General features: G+C 38.2%; 1 protein-coding gene across 22 annotated transcripts in view; it reads right to left on the bottom strand.

Moving 5' to 3' along the window:
• Positions 1–4,850: 4,850 nt before the first annotated feature.
• DLGAP2 (DLG associated protein 2) overlaps positions 4,851–23,074 on the bottom strand; it is a 455,914-nt gene continuing 437,690 nt past the window's right edge. For 20 of the 22 annotated variants that reach the window (XM_036380773.2, XM_054514363.1, XM_036380774.2 and 17 more), the window contains 4 exons: positions 19,169–19,260; positions 14,658–14,810; positions 13,811–13,828; positions 4,851–12,289 (listed from right to left, as the gene is read on the bottom strand). In XM_036380773.2, coding sequence (XP_036236666.1) covers positions 12,071–12,289; positions 13,811–13,828; positions 14,658–14,810; positions 19,169–19,260 — 482 coding nt within the window. In that variant the 3' untranslated portion in view covers positions 4,851–12,070. The remainder of the gene's footprint in view (positions 12,290–13,810; positions 13,829–14,657; positions 14,811–19,168; positions 19,261–23,074) is intronic. The other 2 variants (XM_036380781.2, XM_036380771.1) reach the window with 1 other exon arrangement.

Below are 23,074 nucleotides of genomic sequence, written 5' to 3'. Positions count from 1 at the left end.
ATAAACATATAAATATAAACATTCATAAAATTCCAAATACCAGATTTTTGGTATGCTTCATAAATTTATAAATATTTTACAAAATTCACTTTGACATATTCAAACCCCAAAGCATAACATTCATCTGCTTCCCTTACTGTTCAGTCATGATTTATTTCCTATCTGGCAAAACTGATTTATCACCTCTCTTATGATTGGGATTTTGTCACTTTTTAATACACTGAATCTTTGATTTTTACTGAAGCTAATTTCCTTTTAAGATTTGTCTGAAGCAGTCTGTTATAATATACTCCTGCAGGATCTGCATTTAAATTGATTTGTCATTATTTTCCATTCCATTGACCTAAGCCCTGTCCTCCTCAAATATTTTAGTGCCAAGCTCTGCAGTGAGTGTGATGGTGCTCAGTTGCAAGGAGGAAGCCAAGAATGGCAATGACAGGTGCAGAGCCTTTCTGACAAGCAAACTCCTCCATATTTTGGATAGCTCTCTCCTATGCAGGTGAGTTACTGAGGGTCACAAAGGACACAAGAGCCACACAACAACCACAAAGACTTTTGAAGAGATTCTGGCCAAGCAGGTTAATAATGTCTACTCCTGATCAGGATCTGGGATTCTGTTCAGGGTAAAGGCTGATATGATGTTATTCCTCATGTAGAGTAGAAATTTTCTTTAGATTTCTTTGTTTTGCTCCTTATGTAGAGCAGAAATTTTCTTTAGATTTTTTTCCTTAACTGTAGCACCTCAAGCCGCCTAGTGTCTGGTACTAATAAAAAGGGATATGAACCTCATACAGAGAAAAGAGCATTGCTGACTCAGCTAACATCACCAGTTTTCTTAGTATTAAGGTGTTTTATTCAAGAGCAGCACATCTTTGTTCCTTTGTGAGCAGATAACTCCATGACACACAGAGAAGATGTGGAGACCCTGAGCACTCACCTCCCCAGGTGCTGAGGCCAGCAGAGGCACTAGCCTCTTGTATCCATCTTCCTGGTCAGCTTCTCCTTCTGGGAAGAGCTGGGGAGCAGCACTGGCAGCCTTGGCAGGCAAATGCCTCTTTCACACTTGCAAATAGTCAGTTGCTCATAAAGAGGATCATCTGTCAAGTGAGGTGAGGGTACCAGTGGTCTAGCCACATCCCTTTCAGACCACACGTGCAGCCAGGATGCTGGATGGCGGTTCCTGTGGCTCTTCAGGGAGTTCTGACACGTGGATCACAGCTGCAAAGCCACATAGGGTATGTGTGCTGCCTTGTCCTTGAGTTAAATAGTTAAACAGGGATTCACTGCCCTTATCCAAAGAAACAAAAGCTAGATGTTTCTGCTAATGATGCTAATAACCTCCTTCCAGGGAATGGGGAAGCAATTTCATTAACAGCTCATAACAACTCATTTGATTGAAACAAATAGTTTTTTTTTTATTCATCTTCTGAACTCTAGTCACTTATTTCATGCTTTCTAAAAATTTTTTAATCTCTGTTACTTTCTTTCAACTTTCCTCCACTGTTTCTCAATTCCTCCAAAACAGGATTTAATACTCTAACCAAAACTCAACAGTACTGAACAAAGTGGAACAAGAACCTCTGTAGCACACAGGAAATGTCCCTACTTCCCAGGAATCTGACTTGCCATTTTCTCAGTGGCATCACTGAATACTCAGCCAGTCAGTGTCACTTTCAAGCATTATGAAATGTTTCTGCTTATCTCACTTGTTAACATTTTGTGTTTGACTGTTTGCTTGAGATCCAGGGGGTAATTTCTGCCATCTCAGACAGAATGTGGGTGGAAGTGGCTAAGTTGAAGACAGCAAGATTCAGAGAGTCTGTATCCTACCATTGCCCAAATATGGCAGTCTGGCTCCTAAACACAGGCAGACAAGCACACAAAAAGCATCCTGCCCTGTATCCCAGACCTGCTGAGGTTCATACCTAGGACAGAGACAAACATCACCTCCACCCAAATCTGTTAGAAGTCCTTAGACACTTGACATAGAGCAAAATGCAGCGCCCAAGGAGATTTCTACTGAGCAGCCTGGATGGGGGAGGATGAGCCATGTCTCCACACACCAGTTTGATTTTTATCAACCTGAAGACTTCTTCCATTTATGGGTAATTTGTTTTACCTTGGCTTGCAATGTCAAGCCCAATAATGTGTGCATGCTGCAATTTAAGATTGTGTATACATGGATGATTACACAGCACAATAATTTGTTAAGCCACACTAATTTAATGATATGCTAATACATTCACTATTAGATTTCCTCTTTTCTTAAGAGCCTGTGATTTAGTGTGTGTTGATTTAGCATCAGGTTGACTCTCCTTTAGCTTGTGATTAAATTTTCTTTGCTCTGCTTTTTCTCAAAAGAATATTCTGTCACATCAGAGTACAACATTTAGTACAGCATTCAATACAGCATTTTTTCTTTTTTCCTCACTGAATTACATCACACTGAATTTAGAAAGCATGCCTGTTTTCTTGGGATCGCTGTGCATTTTTATCATATCCTCTGCAGAACCTGTAACTATTCCCAGGTCAATGAATATAATACTCCATACCAATGATGATTTTTTAGAAATTGCTTAATAGTACTGAGAGAAGGTTAGATTTTTCTCCTTCTCACACTCCAAAAGACCTTCAGATTTCACAAATGGTCAAACATGTATGCATATTTGAAACAATATTTTTAGATGCATCAGTTTTAATTTTAGAAAAACTTCATTTAGAGAATATTTTCCTAGTTTTACATGAAAATGGTACACTGGAACTGAATCAAAAGCCTCAATGAAATGAAGATCTATCATAGCCTACTCTTTTTTACCTAATTCCTTAGGCCATTCATCTTGTTAAAGAGGAAAATTAAATTGGCTGGCGTGGTAGGATGTTGGCAGACCAGCACTGCCTAGTTTTTATCACTCTGTTATCCTCTAGCTACTTATAAATTGCTTGTTGAAAAAGCCACGTCAAAATTTGTGGAGGGATTGTGTTAGGGCTGCAATGGGTTATGTAAGGTACTTGTCTACATTTCAAAATTTTCACACTTCAGCTGTGCTGCTATAGTTGAAACAATAGCAGCCTTCCACAAACCCACTGTCAGTGTCAGTGCAGTTCAACTGGAATAACTATGTTAATTCCAGAGCATGTACTCTGCACCTGATTATTTGGTTCAGCAATTGAAATAAAATATGTCATATCTATGCCCCAGCTTTACTTGACCTTACTAGTTCATCAGCGATGCCTGTCCTCATTTATACGGGTATGCCTGTAATACTGAGCTGACATTCAGCCATCTGTCAAGCTCTTGTACAAGAAACAGCTTGCTTGTTAGTCCTGAGATCCTTTCCAGATTGCAGAAAGGATCGGCCTATTTTAGGAACTCTTGAAGTCTAAGGGAAGCGAAGAGGTTACTGGAATTTCAGCTAGGAGTGATCAAGGCCTTAGTTCTGATATGATGGTACAGAACTGCTGTAAGTGATGCTCCATGTCATAACATCCAGTGTTGGGATACAGACAAAAACAACCACTAGCTTCTCTAATGCCCTCTCCCTAAATTTCATTCTCATTAAAACTGCTGGCATATTTCTGGAAAATTTTGAGCCTTCCATAAGAGATATTAAAAATGAGAATTCCTTCATAGAAGCAATGAGCCATCAGAATACCAAATGTTGAATTTATTGGTCTTGCTGTCAAGACCCTTCACAGCCTCTTTGAATACCGCATGTCCATGGTGTACCTAGCACCAGCCATTAAATCAGAAGATGTCATCTTCCACCTCCAGGTGCCTCAGGATGCCAAAATTCATCATCTCTGTATTAAATTTTCAAGCAAACATCTTTCTTGAAATCAATCCCTTCTTGGGAAGACATCCCTGAGGGTATCTTCCACTTCATTATCCCCTCTTTTTCTGATGGCTGCAAAACAAATGACAGCTGATGGGATGCTGGGATGCTGCTCTTCATTTTAATTAATAGCATCTCACTTTTTTCCCATCAATTTCTCTACAACTATCTGTTGTTTCTTATCTATTGGTTGGCCTGTAAATTCTTCATGGTGAGGGAATATTTTCAGTTTATAAATGCACAATGTTGAAATCTACAAGTGGTCTGTAGCATTACAATAGTATATATAATACATGAGCAATAAAAATGTAATGATTCAAGCAACTAGGCACTTTTCTATGCCAAATAAATTTCTATTTTTCATAATTTTTCTGATACCTCCTTTGTTTAGATTAATGTTCATTTCATGCCTACCATGGCTTTTGTCTAATCAAGAAATGTGGCAAAGTATTCATCAAAATTTCTGCTGAGTTGCTAAAGCCATTCCCAAAAGAAGATTTGTCTGCCCTAAAAGGAGCTGAAAACCATGAAGCAGGCTAGAAGCTGTTTTTGGTTATCCTGTTGCAAACAATAAAAACACACAGAGATGCTTGAAGATTCACTTTGTAAAACAAATCCATTCAGTTACTTCTGTCCACCAATGACTGCTTACAAGTAATTCAGTTTTGGGGTTTTTACAAAAAGAAGAGACTAGTATTCTTTTTGTTATGATACACAATGTTCTCACTCAAAATCAGTGGATGACATTCTATACCTATAATATCAATGACTGCAAATCAAAACACATCGATGGAATGGCATAGCTTATTCCATTATTTGTTCCTTTCCATGAGATTTTATATGCATCTTCTTTGATTTCAGCTAAAAATCCTATCAAAATTATTTTTATAAGTTATTTCCTAACACCTCAAAGGCTACAAGTATAAAGTAATAGTTTAGTGTTGTCTAAAAATTGCCTAGTTGGAAATGTCAGATTGTAACTAATGCAAAATTAAAATTGTAATAAAGAGTGCACTCTATTTTTTCTCAAAAAATTTAATTGCAGAATTATTTACAGGAGATGAACATAAACAATACATAAACCAATTGAAAGAGGCAGCTTCATAAGAGAGCCATGGGGCAAAATAGTGAAGCACATTTTCTTACAATCAGCTGGAGGTGAGTAGAGAACCAAGAAAAAAAGAATAACTCAATAATAAAACAATTTTCAAATATGTCTTCAAAGTAACAGATAACATTCTGGTAAAGAAGATATTACTGAGAAGCAATAAATTATTGTAGCAATGAAACAACATACTGTACATTCAATTTAGGTATCCTGCATGCTACTAAATAGAATTTATCAAAAGAACCATAAAAGCATGAGAAAGAATTACATAAAATAGTTTAATTCTAGTGAAGTGTAATTTTATACAGATGGTGAATATTTGGCACTCAGTTCATCCTCATTGTTGATATGATTTCTTATGTATATATATATTTATATATATTTATATATACTTTTAATGATAACTAAACAGCTAGTTTCCTGGTTCTAACATTCCTTGAAGTTCTATAGGAGGCATTTAATTTAGTCCTTAGGCCACACTTGATTATTTTGGCAGGTCCATGGTAAATGAAAGTTTGAGTTTTGTCTCTGTACAGAAAATCCTGCACAGTCATAGTGGCTTTTCTTCAGGAAAGAACAGTTTTAGAGCATATAAGCCAGGCTAGTTGAAAGGGAGTTTTATTTCAGTCAGGAAATTAATGTATAAATTTAACTAAATAATACATACAGGCTGAGCCCTTTTAAAATGAGATGGCCATTCTATTAAAACTCCAAAGGATAAATCAAAGCATGGATATGAGCATGTGGGTTCCATGGTAATTATAAACAAAGCTGGCATGTCTTTGTGAGGACTCTCTTCAGAGACTCAAACCTACTACCGAGCCCTCTGCATGACTCTGACCTTCCTGAAAGGAAAAATGAGCTCCGACAAAGTAATGGCACGCTTGCTACCTTGAGTCCTTCCTATCTCAGACTTGCTGAGTCAGATATTGATCTGAATTATATTTATTCAGATCTGGTATTTCTTTCTGGTTTCAGTTTCTGAGCATTGATTCTAATACAACTGGGATGAGAACTTAGCCCGGTGCTCTGCAATAATCCATCTCACAAATAAGAAACTTGTATGACAGTGAAGCTTTAGGAATGGGAAATGATGTGTTGAATGAAAAAGTGGCAAGGTAAGAAGAAGAAAATTCCTCACTAATGGACTGTGTTTGTGAATAATGACTATATATTCAAATAAGCCTCCTCCTTATTTATGCTTAGGTGAAAATATCCATGTTTTTGTACCTAGAGAAGTAAAAAATCCTGTCCAACAAAACCAATTTAGAAAAATAACAATTTGGCCATAATAAAATATAGAATTAAATTGCCAGCTGATGAAAACTGTTCTATGTTTGCTCAGTTAAAGAGCAAGCTGTGTAGACAGACTAATTTACCTTAACTACGATCTGACTTCAAAAGCCCAGCTCTCTTCTGGCAATGAAGGGTAATGGGACAAAAGCTGGGTGTATAAAGGTGGATCAGTGAACGTGCAGTCTTCTTCTGCCATCATCTTTTATGAAATGCAATATGAATTTAATGAGAAAAGATCTGGAATACCATTTTTATACAGAATCATAGAATTGTTTATGTTGGAAAAGACATTCAGTAATGAATGCCATGGCCCCTTTCAGCTATTGGAATTTTATTTCATTAAGAGGAGCTGAATCAGCCCACATATGCTGGCCAAATTTTCTTTTGGGCAACATTCCATTTCAATTTTGGTTTTATACTTGCTGTCCTGAGCAGCCTATTATGTAGTTAAACAGCTACAGCGTTATGCCATAGAGGTAGCTGCATTTCAGAGATAAATTAAGCAATTTCTGTGGATACAGAGGGCTTAATTCCTGACAGGACTCTGTATATGCATATGAGTATGCCATGTTCCTGAAAGATGGTCCCTGGAGGTGAACATGGTGAATAGCTGCTGATGGGCCATGGGGCTGCAGCAGGCAGTGAAACTGCCACAGCCATCAGTGTTGAGGATGAGCTGCAAGAAAGTGGCACAATCTACAGGAATGTGAGTGTTGACTGTGGCTCCTGGGTCTGGTTCTCTGGAACCTTGACAGTGAAAAATCATTATGTGTATTTATTGATACATGTAAATATCCTCTTTCTGTTCTGTGCAGTATGAAATGGTGGCCTCTCATCTGCTGATCCTGTCCATGCAGAGAGAGGTGCCCCCATTGCTCTGCCATAAGAGAACCCTTAGGGCTGGGGCTGAGTCTCACAAGAGAGCAGCTGCCCAAACCAAAGCACAATCATCATGCCTCAGTGCTGTGCCCCACGTTATCCCTCGTGTTAGCTGGGCTGGAGGCAGACCTGGGGAGAGAACAGGGTGCCTGGGGAAGGCTGCTTGTGCAGCAAGGACCCCGGATGGATCTCTCCCGCTAAGAAAGTGAGGGAAATGCACTTGAGAAGGGGAGACTTGCCAAGATTCCTGACCAAGAGGGATCAGCTGCCAGTGCCGTCAGCTCCTGTGCCTGGCACAACCCAGGAGTCTCCTCCGGCACCCTCCCAGGGAGCTCCTCCACTGCCAGGACCTCACTGCCATTGTCAGGAACAGAAAAGACAGAGATTGTTCTGGAAAATTAATTTGATGCTCATTACTCCCTGCCTACTCCCTCGGGTATGGTATGAGCACTGATTGCCCTCATCTCTGCTTTGCTCAGGTCTTCCTCTTGGTTCAGTGAGTCTTTTCTTCTCCTTCAGCACAGGCTCAGACTGTGAGGTCCCAGATGCTGGAAGCGTGGAAAGAAACTCCCAGCAGCGTGGGGACAGGTGGGGGAACCCCCAGCATCCTGCCCTGCTGGGTTACCTGTCCCAGCTGCAGCCCAGCCTGGAGTTTGTGTGTTGGCTAATAAAGTGCTTGGAGATCCTTCTGGATGAAAGGCACTGTGTAAGTGTGGGTGCCAACCTGTCATAGACCAGGAAGCACCTCTCTAGACATTAAGGGGTTTGCTGATATTCCTTACCTCGAGCGCAGCTGGCCAGTGGTATCCCTGCATCATAAGATGCTCAAGGAACAGTAATGGGAGTAACATTGCTTCACGATTCATTTAAGCTCCCTTACACTGAGGCTCTGGTTTCACAGGTTTTCAGTGCACACAGCTTGAAACCTGGAGCTGCCAAACCAGCTCCAGACCTCAAATCGGCATGCAAAACCAGCACTTGATGGGACAGCCTCCAGTGTGCCCTCGCCACTGGTGCCAACTCTGAGATGCTGAGGAGGACATCAAACCCACCAGCTGGGCAGGGCAGGCTCAAGGCTTTGAGTGTAAAAGGCTGAGCTGGGCTGATTGGAGGTCCAGGGAGCCTGCATGGAGAGGGCCGGGGACAGAACAGTGACACTGCCTGAGGTGCCACGGGGCCAGGAACCTCTCCAGGGCACTGCTTCCACAGGCCACGAGGAGGCTGCAGGCCCCGTGTGACACACCGTGCCACGGGTGACACTCGTCACAGAGCAGTTACTTGCAAAACCACCCAATGACCAAACATTCCTTGACTATATACTAGACGCAGTGCTGAGGAAGTAGAGTACTAATTTACTGATACAGCAGGACGTGGGCTTATTTTAAAACAAATAATTTTCATTGTATGAAATATCTGTTATATCTATCTATATATATGAAATTCATGCACTTTCCTATGCACGCTTTAATTCCTTCCTGATTGATTTCAAATCTAATATAGTGTCAAGGTTTAAGCATGAATTAAAATATCATTTTTTGGTATTAAACTGTACAATGTTGTTCATGTTTGCATTCTGCCAAAGGCCATTCTAATCAGATGGACGTGAAATAATAAAACACTTAATAATGTACTCCACCAAATTACAAAGAATTTCAAATCTAAAAAAATATACAAAGCAAAAATAAGTATGGCAAATATCAATTTTACCATTCAGGCCTTTTTCCTTATCTAAATTTTCTGAATTCTGTTTAGTATACTTGTGTTTTACAGTCAATGACTAAACGAACAGAGACTTTCTATAGTTTTAATGTGTTAGAATACATATTAGCCCAATTAATATTTAATTAAACACCAGACTATTTTGCTATATTCAGCTGTTGTGAGTGGGTCTATACCATGAACTCTCAAAGGAGAAAGCATTCTAGTTCCTATCTTTCTGTTTGTTTATATTCCTCCTACTTTGGTTTTGTAACTGACATTTATTTTTGTGATGTGGAGTCAGATTACAATAGATCTGGATATATGTTTATTAAGATACGGTGTTTCTCATGTCAGAGAATGAAGCAATCTGACTTTGATTTATTTGCAAAACAAATATTATACGTATAATGTTATCTTTCTAAACTAACCAGGTGTACAATATGTAAATTGAAATGGCTTATTTGCCTTAAAAAATATAATGTTACCTGTACAACAATTTAATATATTGCACTTCAAAATGTAATGTGCACAAGCAACATTATCAAATTTGTTGGTAGGCATCTAGTTTACTTTTGATTTTTTCCAATTGTTTTTGTGGGTTATTTTAGTTGTTTGGTTTTTTTGTTTGTTTGAACAAGGTGGAACAAACAGAAATCATAGATTTATAAATCTTATACTGAGAATTTTCTTATAGCAGCATAGGAAATGTAGAACACAGGCTCCTCCAAGTCAGCATTATTAGGCCAGCTGGGGTCTCAGTTTATCTGTAATCTGTTCACAATTTGTCTTCATAATGTCTGATTACTGGCAGGATCAGGTACAGCTTGTCTTAATTGCTTAATTGACCTGTTGCTGCAGGTAGAAGGGTTCAAGTGAGTAAAGTAAGTGATTCCTCCTGGAAGTGTGCAGAAAATTAGATAAAATGTGTCAGCTGCCTTATGTATATATGTGTACAGGTGTGTGTGTCTCTAGTTTAAATTTCTTCAATCTAGGAAAAATACTGGCTTTGGTTTTGTGTGGATATTCTAATTAGCAGCTCCACTTTAAGATACCAGTTTTCAAGACTAAAGATGCCAGTCTCTGCACGTACTTCTGTGTTTAAAATAGTACAACAAATATAGGAAATAGCATCAATATTGTACACTGCCTCGGATTCAGCTCTTTCCTTAATAGAAAATGCCTCGAAAACGCAAGGGATGGGAAATATAATGTTTCCATCTATAGAAGAATATTTCAGGGATTTATTATTTTTTATTCATTTTTTTCTTTTTTTTTGTCTTTTTTTTTTTTTGCATTCTTGAAGGATATACATTCGTCTTGGTTTTTGCTTCAAATATAGTTTAAGGCTATTTGGTAAAGTATATACCAGATACCAGGCTCAATTTACAGGGGTGTCTTCTCACAGGAACTTCTCAAAACTTCATCTCTAAAGATTCGTACTTTGAAGCCAAGCATGCTTTATCAGTTGTCCAAAGACAGAACTCATGCTTAATACCACACACTGGGAAAAAAGAGGGAAAAAACCAAGCAACCAAACAAAAGAAAACAGATTTGAAGCAATGTCAGATCTGCAAAACCTATGGTACTTCACGTTTTCACTCATCCATCAGGCTGCAGGGTGTATGGGATTTGGATTTAAAGTGCTCAACAGGTGAAGAACCAAAGTGCTTGAGTATAATTAAAGAATTGTTCTGCCTATGGCTAAATACATTGCATTTGTTAAAGCAGGTAAACGGGGAATGTGGTAGCTGGGGCTGTCTGTCTCACTGAGTTCTCATTCTTTTCACCTAAACTTGTGTTCAATAAGATTCAAACCTTGGTATTGGGGGCTGCATGTTGCTCATTTTATTGCGTCTTCACCTGAAGACTTCTAGGTGCTGGATTGCTTGGTTGGCTCTGGAAGGTTGGTGAAGTGGAATAATTCTGTCCTAATTTGTTTTAAATGAAAGCCTCTTGACTGTGGTAGCTACCACTTCTCTCTGACAATATGAGGCGTGAAAATTTATTATTTTCCTTATATTCCATAGCTGGAAATCACTTATCTCTTGAGTCAGTTTTTTTTTTCCTATGTCTGAAGCAAGAAAGAACCTTGTTCTTGCCATAAATGATACTGCATAGAAAAATAGTTCTAAAAAAAATTACAATTGTAAACCACAGTTCACCTTTACCTTAACATAACCATTTAAACTTATATATACTTACCACTCACATTCATATTTCTTAAACTGTTTACAACATCACAACTGGCATTTTAAACAAGCAAGATTTTTTTGTTCTCAAGGATACCCTGGAAACTCAATTGTTATAACAATTTGAGAGTTTGAAATAGTACATATAGCACAGCTCTTGAAATGAAAGAGAGAAGGTTTATAAAATAAATATTAACATGTAAAAGAACAGTTAAAAATGCAATGAGTGGTCCAAAGGAGCAAGTATAACTTTTTCTTTACTCGTCTTACTACAGAAGATCTAACTTTTTAAGGCTTCCGTTTTCCTTTCACCATCACTCAAGTCCTCTTGCATTACAATTTTGCTTAGGTTTCAGAGTGTCGTTATACTGCTAACAGCAAACGTTTCTTAGTGGACATTCCCACCATCACCAGACTTGTATGCTTCTTGGTTTCTGATGAACTTTGGAGTTTTAGTGGCTGGATATCCCTGTTCATCTTCAGAAACTTGAATGAGATGAGAGGCCTAATGTTATTTTGCAGTAACAAAGATGAGAAGAGTGGCAGAGCGCATGGGTAAATATGTTAGCTGGATTCTAGGAAAAGAAACTGAAGGTCAAGGAGATAAATGGGTTCTTTCTTTCCTGCTCTTTACATTTGTAGCACCTTCTACTTGGATTAGCTAATGCCTCTAGTGAATGGTGAGATGCACCCATTTATAGTTTGTTTTTCTTATCCCTAATTATCACACATTTTATAAAAATATAAATAACAAAAAGTAAGCTGGGTTCCATCTCAAGAGGTGTTTCTTGTTGTCCTCTGAGAATATATTGGATAAGTCAGGTCTTGACAAGCCCTATCCATTGTAGCTGATTGTAAGTCAGACAATAAATACAAAAAGAAGTCGTTCTTGCGGTGAGCTCAGCAAATTCTGAGGAAATCAAAAGCATTCCACTGTGCTTATGGCACAAAGAACACAACATCAAGGGCATATTTAGTGGAGAGAATGAGACAAAAATTACCAGGTAAGTGACAAACTGTACAAGCATTTTGTTTAAAAAAAGGAACTCTGCAGCATTCTGTCTTTAAAGCCGGGTTTGAGCCTCTGGGATATAGATCTCAATGCTGTCTGCACGCTCTGTGGCTGAATTCTGCCGGAAAGAGGCTGCTCGCTTGGCAGCCATCAGCCGTCTTCTGGCTTCCTGCCGCTGTCTGTCAGGTAGGTCCAGAGATTTTTCTCTTGTGATAGGGAATTTTCCTTTTGGGGGCTTCTTTGGTACAGGAGGAGGAATCTTTCTTTCTTCCTGCAACAGGGCATTAAAACTAAGGGTGAACTGCATGTAAAAGGTACTTGTCAGCAGAGCATGCACATCAAAGACATGAAATGCAAAATACTGATTACATACATCAAGCATGCTCAATTTGTGCTTGCCCATCAGCTGACTAATGGATTACATGAACAGCTATCCACACTAGGGACACTGACAAACCCTCTTATTTGACAACCATTATGCATTCTATGGTCCTGTGCCTGAAAAAAGACTGTGCTTCCTTCCAGCATCCTTGCAGGTATTGGCACATGCAACCTGCACACCTCACTTTCATATGGATTTGTTTAATTTAAGCTGACACATTATTACACTCATTATAAACAGAAACACGCACTGTCTCTCCAATAAGAATTCAGCGCATCTGTGTAGTCTGATCAAGTGAAAAGACTCTCTAAGACTAGCAGGACAGGATTTTTGATTAAATTAATCATACTGAGTTTAGCCTCAGCTGGATATGAGATAGCAGCTGTGTATACATGTCTATTAGTTTAGTCTCCTCCAGGAATTGCTCTATGGAAACATTCAAGCGCCAACCAGAGAGAGAACATAGGGCTAATTGTTCTGCTTGCAAGCCTGGGCCATTTTAAAGAAAATTTATTCTGAAGAATTATCAAATTATAAAGTGAAGTCAGTAGATTTTGTTACAAAAGGAGCTGTAAATTTCTCTGCAGGTGTTAAATCAAGAATCGTTTTGACCATTTAGAGACTGTAAAATATCATATGAGGGCCTATAACCAAGGTATTTTACACTAATTTAGGTTAGAAGAAATAGACCTCTGGAGGTGATTTCATATAGTTTCAATTCAAAGTGCACTTGAAATTTGATGCAAATTTGAAGTTAAATCAGTTTGGTTTGGTTTTGGTTTGTTTTTTCTTTTATTTTTTTTTTTTTATTTTTAATTTTTTTATTTCATGTTTAATACTGGACTGTATAGCCCTGAAGATGAAGACTCCATAACGTCATTTATATAGGTATGGTTACTATGATAGATCTTTTTGCTATATAATTTCTTAAAGTAATGGTAATAGTCCAGAGTATGGGCTGTTCCTTATGGAGAACACAGTTAATTTGATGCACAGCAGGATTCAAATAATACAAAAATTGAACTGATACGCTTATGGTTTACAGACTCCTCATTGGGTTTTTTTTTGTTTTGTTTGGTTGGGTTTCTTTGGTTTTTTTTTTCTTAAACTAATTCTGCCTCTACTATCCAAATGCAATAGCAAAGACTAAATAACTAAGTTTATTTAAAAACATAGTTCTGCATTAAACAGGAACAGTGCAACAGCCTGGGATGCTATTCCCCATTATAGCCAGTTCTGCCTGTCTTTATTTTCTCTATCTCCTGTTTTCATAAAAGCTCCATTCCTGTCATCCCATCTTATTTTCTTTTCCACGTTTAGTTATTTCCCTCTTAGGAATATCACTGTTGCTGTCACTATAATAATTTCTTACTTCCAGTTGCCACTAGTAAGCAAGAGTTGCAAACTCACCATCCACCAACCCGTTGGCTGAAAATTAAAATCCAAGAGGAGCATGAAGAAATGAAAAAGTTGTCAAAATGCCTCCTAATTCCTCCCAAACCAAACAAATATTCACCTGAGGCCAACAGTACTGACTCAAACCAAATGCTGTTTTCATCTGACTGATAGAATAATAAGCAAGGACAGTGGGATAATCAAGGTAAGGGATGAAGTTCTAGAGAGGGGAAAGGCAGTTCAGAATTACACTGCTTTTATGGGCAATTTTTCACCTTTGGATTGGAAGCATCATGTGGGGCATCTCCCAAGTGGTGGAGTTGCAGAGCAGAGGTGCAGTGAGTTCACCAGCAGTGCTTTGTCCCTCAGAAGGATGTCAGCTGAGCTTTAGTATGACCTGTGCTATGTTCTGTCACATGCTTTTCTCTCATTCCAGTTCTGTTATCATTTGTGTCATGCAGGCAGGGTTAAACACTGCAGTGTTCAAGTTTGAGCTGCCCCAAATGTAGCAGAGTGCTGAATTTACCTTGTGTGAATTCTTGGGCTATTTTCTTCCATCTGAATTAATAAGAATATATTTCTGTTCTAGCCTTTAGAATGTGAATCAAATAATTTGAACAAAAGTGTCATGGAGTAAACTAACTTAGCAAAATTCATTTTATTTATAATATAATTCAGCTTAACATTGTTAAAAAAGAAAAGACTTCTGATATCTGATAAAAGTTTCCATGTAAAAATTGGGCCATGCCAATTAAATACTACCCAGGGTTAGAAACCTATTGTGTTTCACTATTGTATTTAACACAAGGATACTGCAGAACTACAAATGGGGAGTAAATGGTATTGTCCACAGTCTGCTTACCTTCCTTTCAGGTGATTCTATTATTTTCCATTCATTGAGTTTCAACTGGTGGAGTTCATCAAACTTCATGCTGACATCTTCGATTGAGAGCTGCAGTAAGTCCCAGAAACCTGCAAGGTCCTGGGAAGTTGGTCTTGGCATGGCACTCGGGTCCTGTAGCGCACAAAGGAGAGAACATGAATACTCCAGGAGGCTTTCAGCGGCGTGCATTGAGGCAGGAAGGGCATGGTGCCAGGTTTCATTGCTGCAGCAGTGCTCAGAGCTAAGGCTCTGCGTGCTCTGCAGCTGGGAGCTGTGACTGGAAAGCTGTGCCTCCTACACAACCCAAACATGAATGAGTTGGATGTCACACGCCAGCCTTCCTGAATGTGCGGCATGGGAAGTTCCTTAGCACCATATGCTGTGCTGACCTGCATTTCTAAAAAGGAACAAGCTGACAGCCTCTGTCTGCTGATTATTAAAGGCAAGGGGAGCGTGGTTTGTATTCCAGCCAGCCTGAAGTCTTGCTGGTTCAAAATTACATTCATGATAGCTGATTGAGACAAAACAATGCCACAAAGACGTCACCCTATACTGAACTTGATGTTTACATTGTCTTCAAACGTATACATGGAGTATGAAATCTTGATGGGATGCTTGGAGTTTGTTCTCCAGGGAGGTGAATCACACTCAGGAACTGGGAAGACACTACCACCAGGTAATGTAATTAAGAGGCTATGTGTGCTTAAGCCTTAATGGAGCAAACATTGGTGGTAACAATTAGCAAGACGATCCTGTATTTGATAATTAACCTGATGCCAGTGCTGGATAAAAATTGTATTATAAGGTAGTATGCAGACTCTTAACCCTATACTCTCTGAGCACTGTACTAGTACTAGTACAGGTACTAGTACTAGTACTAGAACTAGGTACTAGTTCAAGAAGAGAGCTTTGACACTTTATTGAAATAGGGCTTAAATGGTAAACATGGGTGTGAAGATGTTTCATGCCTTTTTCCTTCCAGGACAGGAGGAAGCCATTATGGTGGCCTAAAGAATGGAGCTGGGAGAGAGAACGTCAAAACTATGCCAAACAGAATCTGGATCTCTCCCTTTCTGGCCAAAAGCTGAAAAGACTAGTTTGCTATGTCAGCATCACTGCTGTTATGGCAGGCTCTGTTCCCCACCTTTTTCAAATCTAGTGGTCAAAGGCATTTTATATTTAAACACAACCCCACAGCTGTCTAGAAACTGGGAGATAAGTTAGCATTGCTGTTGAATCACACATTTCTAAGGGTTTTAAGCTTGGAACTCTGCTCAAACTTGGGTTTACAGATGCTACTGTGGGACACTAGGGCCTGGAACTGAGCATGACAACATGCAGTGTCACCCATATCTAGGCCCTACTGTAATCTGGCCCAAGAACCATTTACAAGTCTTCTTCACTAGGAAAAAGTTTCCTTTTAATAGGGAGCTTCAGGGACTTAAGAGAACTGACCATATAGATTATAACAGACATCTGGGAAACATTACAACTCCACATTAGTGTTTACTGAAAACTACTTCATTGGGTGGATCCCAATATGTTACAAAACAGTTTAAAATTTATGTCAGTGGGGTTACTTACTCTACAGAGGTCAATATTTCAGGTTTTAGGAACTGACTCCCTGTGTGAAATCATGAGGGGAGTCCCACAGCAGTCTGTCTTATCTTGCAATCTGTTGTCTCCTGCCTGGTCTCCTCACTCACTCTCCCCAGTTTCCTCTAAACAGCCAGAAAATGATTCCACTCATTGCAAGGGCATTTCCTTCTGAATCAAGGCTAATTACTGTTCTGTACCTTTGTGCACCCCACTCTGCTCACAGTGTTTGTGAAGACCATGGCCTCCAGCACAACTCTTGCAGAAGGCTGTGCCATGTATGCTCTGGACACAAGAGGGCTGCCTCCTGCTTCTTACACATCCACAGTTCATGAATAAATGCTGGCACAAATGAGTACTATTACAGCATTACAGCCAACTAAGTTTAGAAAAGATTGGCTTAAACCTGCTTCTTCTCAGAAACTGCTTATTTATTTGTATCTTACTTGGAATTCAGCTTTGCAGCCCTCTTTTTGAAGGAGGCCTGAAGCAAGCAACAAGCACCTAGATGGTGCTCAAGCTGCTCTGTTTTAGCCTGCAGCCATGACATACAAGCTGAGCAGGATCTGTGCTGACTAGAGAACATGGAGAAGGACACTTCAAAGAAAAAAAAGGGTGTTACAAAAAGTAATGTTCATAATGCAAAAGAGACTAGTTATTAATCAGTAATGACATTTTCTTAAGTAGTTAGTGGGAACAGTATACATGTAGGATATAGCCAGCCAGAGTCATAAAACAGAAAACTTCATTGAAGCTTACATTTCTATGAATTTACCCTAAGTGAGAGTCTTTGATAAGAGCTCCTAACACAAAGCATAATCAAATGTGCCATTTAAAGTTCCCATGATCCTTTAGAAAAGTCCATATGTGGCATTCATGGTTAAATTTCAGTTTGAGTAAGTATATTTCTCTGAAACCCTTGTTGCATTTTGAACTGGCACAATTAAATGCTGTTGTTCTGTGTCCTACATTTAAGCTTATAGATGCTGAACACTGTCAGAGAAACTGCCATGTGGCAGCCCTGTACATGCTGGATGTTTTAGAGACAGGGAATACACAAGCTGGCAGCATTCCCCAGGGGCACTGAGGTGCTGCCTTAGGAGCCTATGGAAACCCTCCTGTATGTATGCACTAAGTGACTATTTAGCAACAAACTTTATCATTAGGTGTAGGAAGAAAAGCCTTCAGGCATGAATGACCTACAGTCAGTTTTGCAGTTGCTGCTTTCTTCAGAGCCCATTATTGATTTAATGAAAGTGAAGGATTTTCAGAACCTAAATCCTGCGAGTGGGGTTAAGGTGCTGTTATGGACTTCAGAGGTTTATTATCCAAAAGAGAAAAAGAGAAGTAAAAACTTGCCATTTTTTGGTTTTGTTGTCTACAAAGTTGTAGATGTTTCCTTGCAGTCTCTATTGCTTTTGCAGTAATGAATTGTTCTTTCTCCCAAACAGCTGACGGCTGTGCTGAGCAGGAGCTACACTTGCTATTACAGTAATGCTCTCAAGCACAAGTGCTGGGCCCACTTGAAGATAAATGGAGTGGAGGTTAGGCTCTCCAAATCTTAGTTTGCACAGCTTAATCAATCAGGTAATGGAGGGTGTTTTTAAATTTGCAGAGAGAAAGTTTCAGACAATGCTGAAGATTCCCTTCTTTTGGTATGAAACAAATTACTAGATAGGAGCACACATCATGTAATTGATAATACAGATGTGCTCAATTCTTGCTTGTCAGACTTTGTATATTTCCTCTGTTATTCTGTAACAGCTTTTAAAATTCTTGTTTTGACAGAGTTTTTGATAACCGGATCCTTTCTTAATGAGTACCACGTATCTAATATTTTCTATCAGAAGGTATGACATTTTTGGCATTATTTTCTCAGTATTATTTCATTGCAGGTATTCTGAATGCTTAACTTTATCGGTAGAAAGTAGCAAGTAGGTCTTTGCAGAACAAATGTTCTGCCTTGGAAGTTATGTGACAAATCCCAACAGGCAAAGAAAAGTGTGTAAGCAGACTATAGGTTATGTCTGCTGTCACGCACACAACAAAATTCAGTACTTTCAAGATATGAGGTTTAGGGACAGTCAGAAGGAAAAGGTACACTTGCTATTTGAGAGAGGCAAAGAAAGGTTTTCTACCACGAGCTGTAGCAAGAAGAATTACGTTCTTCTATTGGTTAGTATCATCTTGCCACAGCTTTTGTATCACTGATGGCTGCTGTCATATTAATGAAGATAACATTTAGAATTGAATTAGTCTCTAATGAACTTCCAGAACAATAGCAGTAACCCTCATAAGTAATATAATGTATCTGTTCCTTTAGCCCCAGGACATCTCATATATAATCGGCAACACAAATTATCCAACTTAATTTCATGAACATTATAGATATCTCATTTCCATGATTAGTCCTATTTTCAGGTACGTAGAAAGCAGGATCATGTATTCTCCTCTATTCTATTTTATGATTTTCCACTGATTTTAATGTGAAAATTTCCCCCTTCCTTATGTGAAATATGGTTACTATATTAGGGTATTGCAAAAATAAGCCATAATATTATGTCTCAGAAAACTTGTGTTTGTTCCCTTCTAATTTTCTTTTGTTTGTTAAAGACAGCAAAAAGAGAAAAGCAAAACATAATCAGACTGAAATTACTGAATTTACATATATGCTTAAAAATATCTACCAACATCATACATAAGGACTAAGTTTAAAAAAAGGGGGAAATTGATGTGGGACATGAAAACAACATTTCAGAATGCTACTGCTCAGATGCACTACAGTTGCTTTTGAAGTAAAAATATTAAACTCTAAAATTTAAAGTGACATTTTGTGGACTATTATGGATGAATAAACTTAAACTCTTCAAGAATAACCAGGCAAAGTGACTTACCAGATTTTGCTGACAAAGCCAATAAAATTGCTGGAATTTCTGAGACATGAGGAGCTGAGCACTTCCAACAGCACTTCGGATCTTACCTAGGACTAAGCATACAGATGGATTACTACTAATAAATGGTTTTTGGCAGTAAATGCAACATCCATCTCAAAAAAAAAATGCAGATGAAGTTCCTGGTTATTTTAAAATGGAAGTAAATATTTGGTTTTGTTGTTTGTGATTATACACATGAAGACTGAAGTATAGGAAAACTCAGTGGCCCCTTATCTTTTGGCAATAATGAATGAATAATAAATGCTATATCAATAAGTCAAAACAGCTTAGACTTTACTTGCTTAAAGAAGTAGAAAAAAACTAAGGGACTATATTCAGCTTTCTGAAGTGGGCATCCATCAATCCATATGATTTTGAAAACACACTTAAATTTCAAAGTAAATGACGCTTCTCCCATTTACATTTTCTATTGTAAATTGAGAGCTGTTGAAATTGTCTTGCCTCAAGAACAAGCTGGATGTCTGTTCCTTCTGATGTCAAAGGCACGTGTACCTTAAATTATACCTTCTGGTTCTGTGACTGCAAATTACTTCACTCACTGTGCTTGTGTGGGTGATCCCTGGGTGAGATCTCTTTATCTGTTCTGAGGGTAAAGTTACTACATTCAACTGTAATATAACATATTCCTACCATAAGGATTACATCTCTGAGACATGTTTGGTACACCCTTTAGGAATTACAGGTTGTCTGCCCAGGAAAATATACAAAGTCCTCAGCACAGGAGCTTCAGACAAAGTGGGACACAAACAGGTGCTCCAGGACTTTGCTGAACCAGCATCAGCCCCCATGGATGTGTTGGCATCTCCTCACTGTCCATGTACATGTCCATACATTATGCACTGGGGAAAATGACCAAACTCATTGTACTTTGTTTCCAAATGACCAAACTCATTGCCTTGTTTCCAAGAGTCATCTGTCTAAATTAAATTTTTTGAATGCATTATAATTAGTGATCTGAGTTCAGCAGCTCAGCTATGTTAGGCACTTATTTTTAGATGAGCTGAATTTCCTCCTGGAGATGTCTCTGTCCTTCTGTTCACAGTACTACCTGAGGGGATTGGCTTATCTCTAAGAAACTAACTCATCCTGACTCCCACATCTGCTGGGATAAATGCCACACTTTGGTAGGTGGCATCATGCTTTTCTATACCTTCCTACATACCCTTTCCTACAGTTCCTTTCCTCCACATCCATCTCTATGATAAAAAAAAAAATCTTTAAAAAGCATTATAAACTGTGGTCTCAGTAAAAAAATTATTTTAGCAGGAGAATTTCCAGATCTTTAAATAATGTTAAAGATATGGACAAGGGTAAGTGTAGACAGGAATTACTCTGATATATTTTACTTCAATTTGGAGAAACCAAGTTTGATAATTCAAACAGGATGTTAAGTGTAAGTGTGGAACAAAGCTGATACAGCACAACTGATATGCAGCCCCTGATATAGGAAACATTAGAATGTGGCAGGGCTTATAATTTTGTTGTTATTTAGAATAAGTACAGGAGGGCATGTGAAAACAGTATTTTGGTAGTAGGTTTTACATTTTAATTCTACTTTCTTTTGACCAGTGAAACATCTGCTCACCTACAAGTAGTAGCAAGAGATAATTTAAAAATTTTGTTCTCTACTTAAAGTCTCAGTAACTTTCAAGGCATGTGCTAATATGTAGAGCTGTGGTTCTCAAAATCTATTCCATTTTCTGTTAGGCAAACAGTACAGCTGTGCCACAACACTAAATTAAACAGAAATATACATAATTCATCAGTCCTGTGCGACATCCATTGTAGAGGGGTTAAGTGGTTCAGGGCTGCATGAGTAATTCACTAAGGTTTGTTTTTGTTCTGTTGGCCAAATGAAATAAATAATTTTAATTGGTTTAGGGTTTTTGATCATCAAACCCCTCACTTTCCTCTACAGTGTTATTGGCATACAGGAAGGAATATTTGAGTGTTAAAACCTGAACAAACATACAGAAACTTAAATAAAAATAAATGTTTCATTTGATCTAACACAAATTGCTTTAATTCGGTTTTCAACATTTTTAATAAAGGCAATGACTTTAGTGACAAACAGCCTTGTATCCTCCTTTTTTCTCTTGGTGATCTGTAGCTTAGGACATTAGACAAACTCCCAGTGTGAGATCAGAGGTCCTCCTTTTCCAGGATGAGGAATTATGCTGCAGCAGGTCCCTGACATCACCTATTCCATGCTATGTTCAATGATTCACTGGGCAAAACAAGAGTGAGGTTGATTCCACGGGCTGATGGTTATAATGGTTGTCTCTAGTGAATAAAGTTCAGCCTTAGTTTCCTCTGCTTAATTTTGCAGTTCGTAGCTCAAATACATAGTCTGAGTAAGGGACATTGCTTTTAGCTCTTCTGCAGAAAAATAGATCTTGACAGAATCTATATATGTCTGATATTTTCTAGTGAACCTCAGCTACCCAAACCCTCATTCTAAATAAACATTAATTTTATCTTCATTATCATGAAGCATCATGTCAACAAGCATTAGTGATTTAAGGCCCAGTCAGACTGGTCAAGATTTAGGCACTGGCAACGTAGCATTTTGGTGGGATACACATTTGTCAGGGATATAAGGCTGTGATGGTTGTATGTGCCATTGAGTCACAGTGCTGAATACACATGTATAATTACAGCCCTAGAATTTACTAAAGATCTAACTCTATTTCCATTTTAATAAGTAAATCAGATGTAATAAAACATAGAGGTTAGAATCTCTCACATTCATGCTACTCTGCCTTGCTGTAATTAAATTAAAGTATTAAAACACTTCAACTCATAATCTGTAGCACAATATTAATAGACATCCAAAGCCTTGTTATTAATTTCATGCATTGGGGAATTATTCTGATGAGTGCAGATTGATTATCTCCATGAAAAAATGATGAATGTTAGAGACTGAAGAGATTGAGATGTTTGGTGATGACTAGAAGATTTTTCTTGTAAATAAATGATGATAGAATCTACCAATACACATAAATAGACATAATATTCATATAATCCATAAACCTCCTTGCATCAGGATAATTTTGTATTTGCCCAAATGTCAGGAAAGAGTAACACAACCTTAATTTTCCTCCCTGAGGCATATGAAACACTCAATTTTTTTTGTATGGTCCTGTATGACTTTAGCTCTGAAGACATACAAAACCCTGACCATGACTTCAGTAAGAGTAGGCTCAGGATTTACACCCTGATTAGAGATTGTGTCAATTGCACAATTAACACAATGGTGTCTTTTCCCTGTATGTGTGGAATTGCTTGAGAAATTCTACAAAACCTTGTGATCAAAAATGATTTCATGTCACAAATGTAGAGAGGGGAAAGTTAGATCTGTATTGATGAAATTGATTATAATCTGATGCTGTAACTCTGATCTTGACAGGTTAAAAGCTTTGTTCAATTGTGCCACTGCTGCACCAGCAGTGAAAAACTGCTAACAATCAATGTGCTTCTGGCATTCATTACTGTCTATTTAAATTACATAATTTTTATTTAAATTTTCATTCCATCCATTCCATTTCATCTTTTCATTCCCCCCTATATTTGTAAATAAATTACTCCACAATCTGAAATAATAGGCCTGGAAAAATATTGAAACTGGCATTTAGTTCACCCTCCTAACTCAAAGTAGGGCACAATATTTGTCTAATCTCGAAATTTAAATTAGTAATCTTTAGAAATATCATTTTACTATCAACAGAGCATCTAGAGACAAAAATAAACATATAATGCTCAGATGGCATTTTAGGACAGCACAGCCCCCATCTGGCAGTGCTCTGGAGGGTAATGGGACCCTTGTTCACCAATGGGGATTTACTG

The sequence above is a fragment of the Molothrus ater genome, chromosome 3 (assembly GCF_012460135.2).
Source record: "Molothrus ater isolate BHLD 08-10-18 breed brown headed cowbird chromosome 3, BPBGC_Mater_1.1, whole genome shotgun sequence".
NCBI lineage: Eukaryota > Metazoa > Chordata > Aves > Passeriformes > Icteridae > Molothrus > Molothrus ater.
The sequence above is the reverse complement of the archived record's forward strand: the minus strand, read 5'-3'. Positions and strand labels throughout refer to the sequence as shown.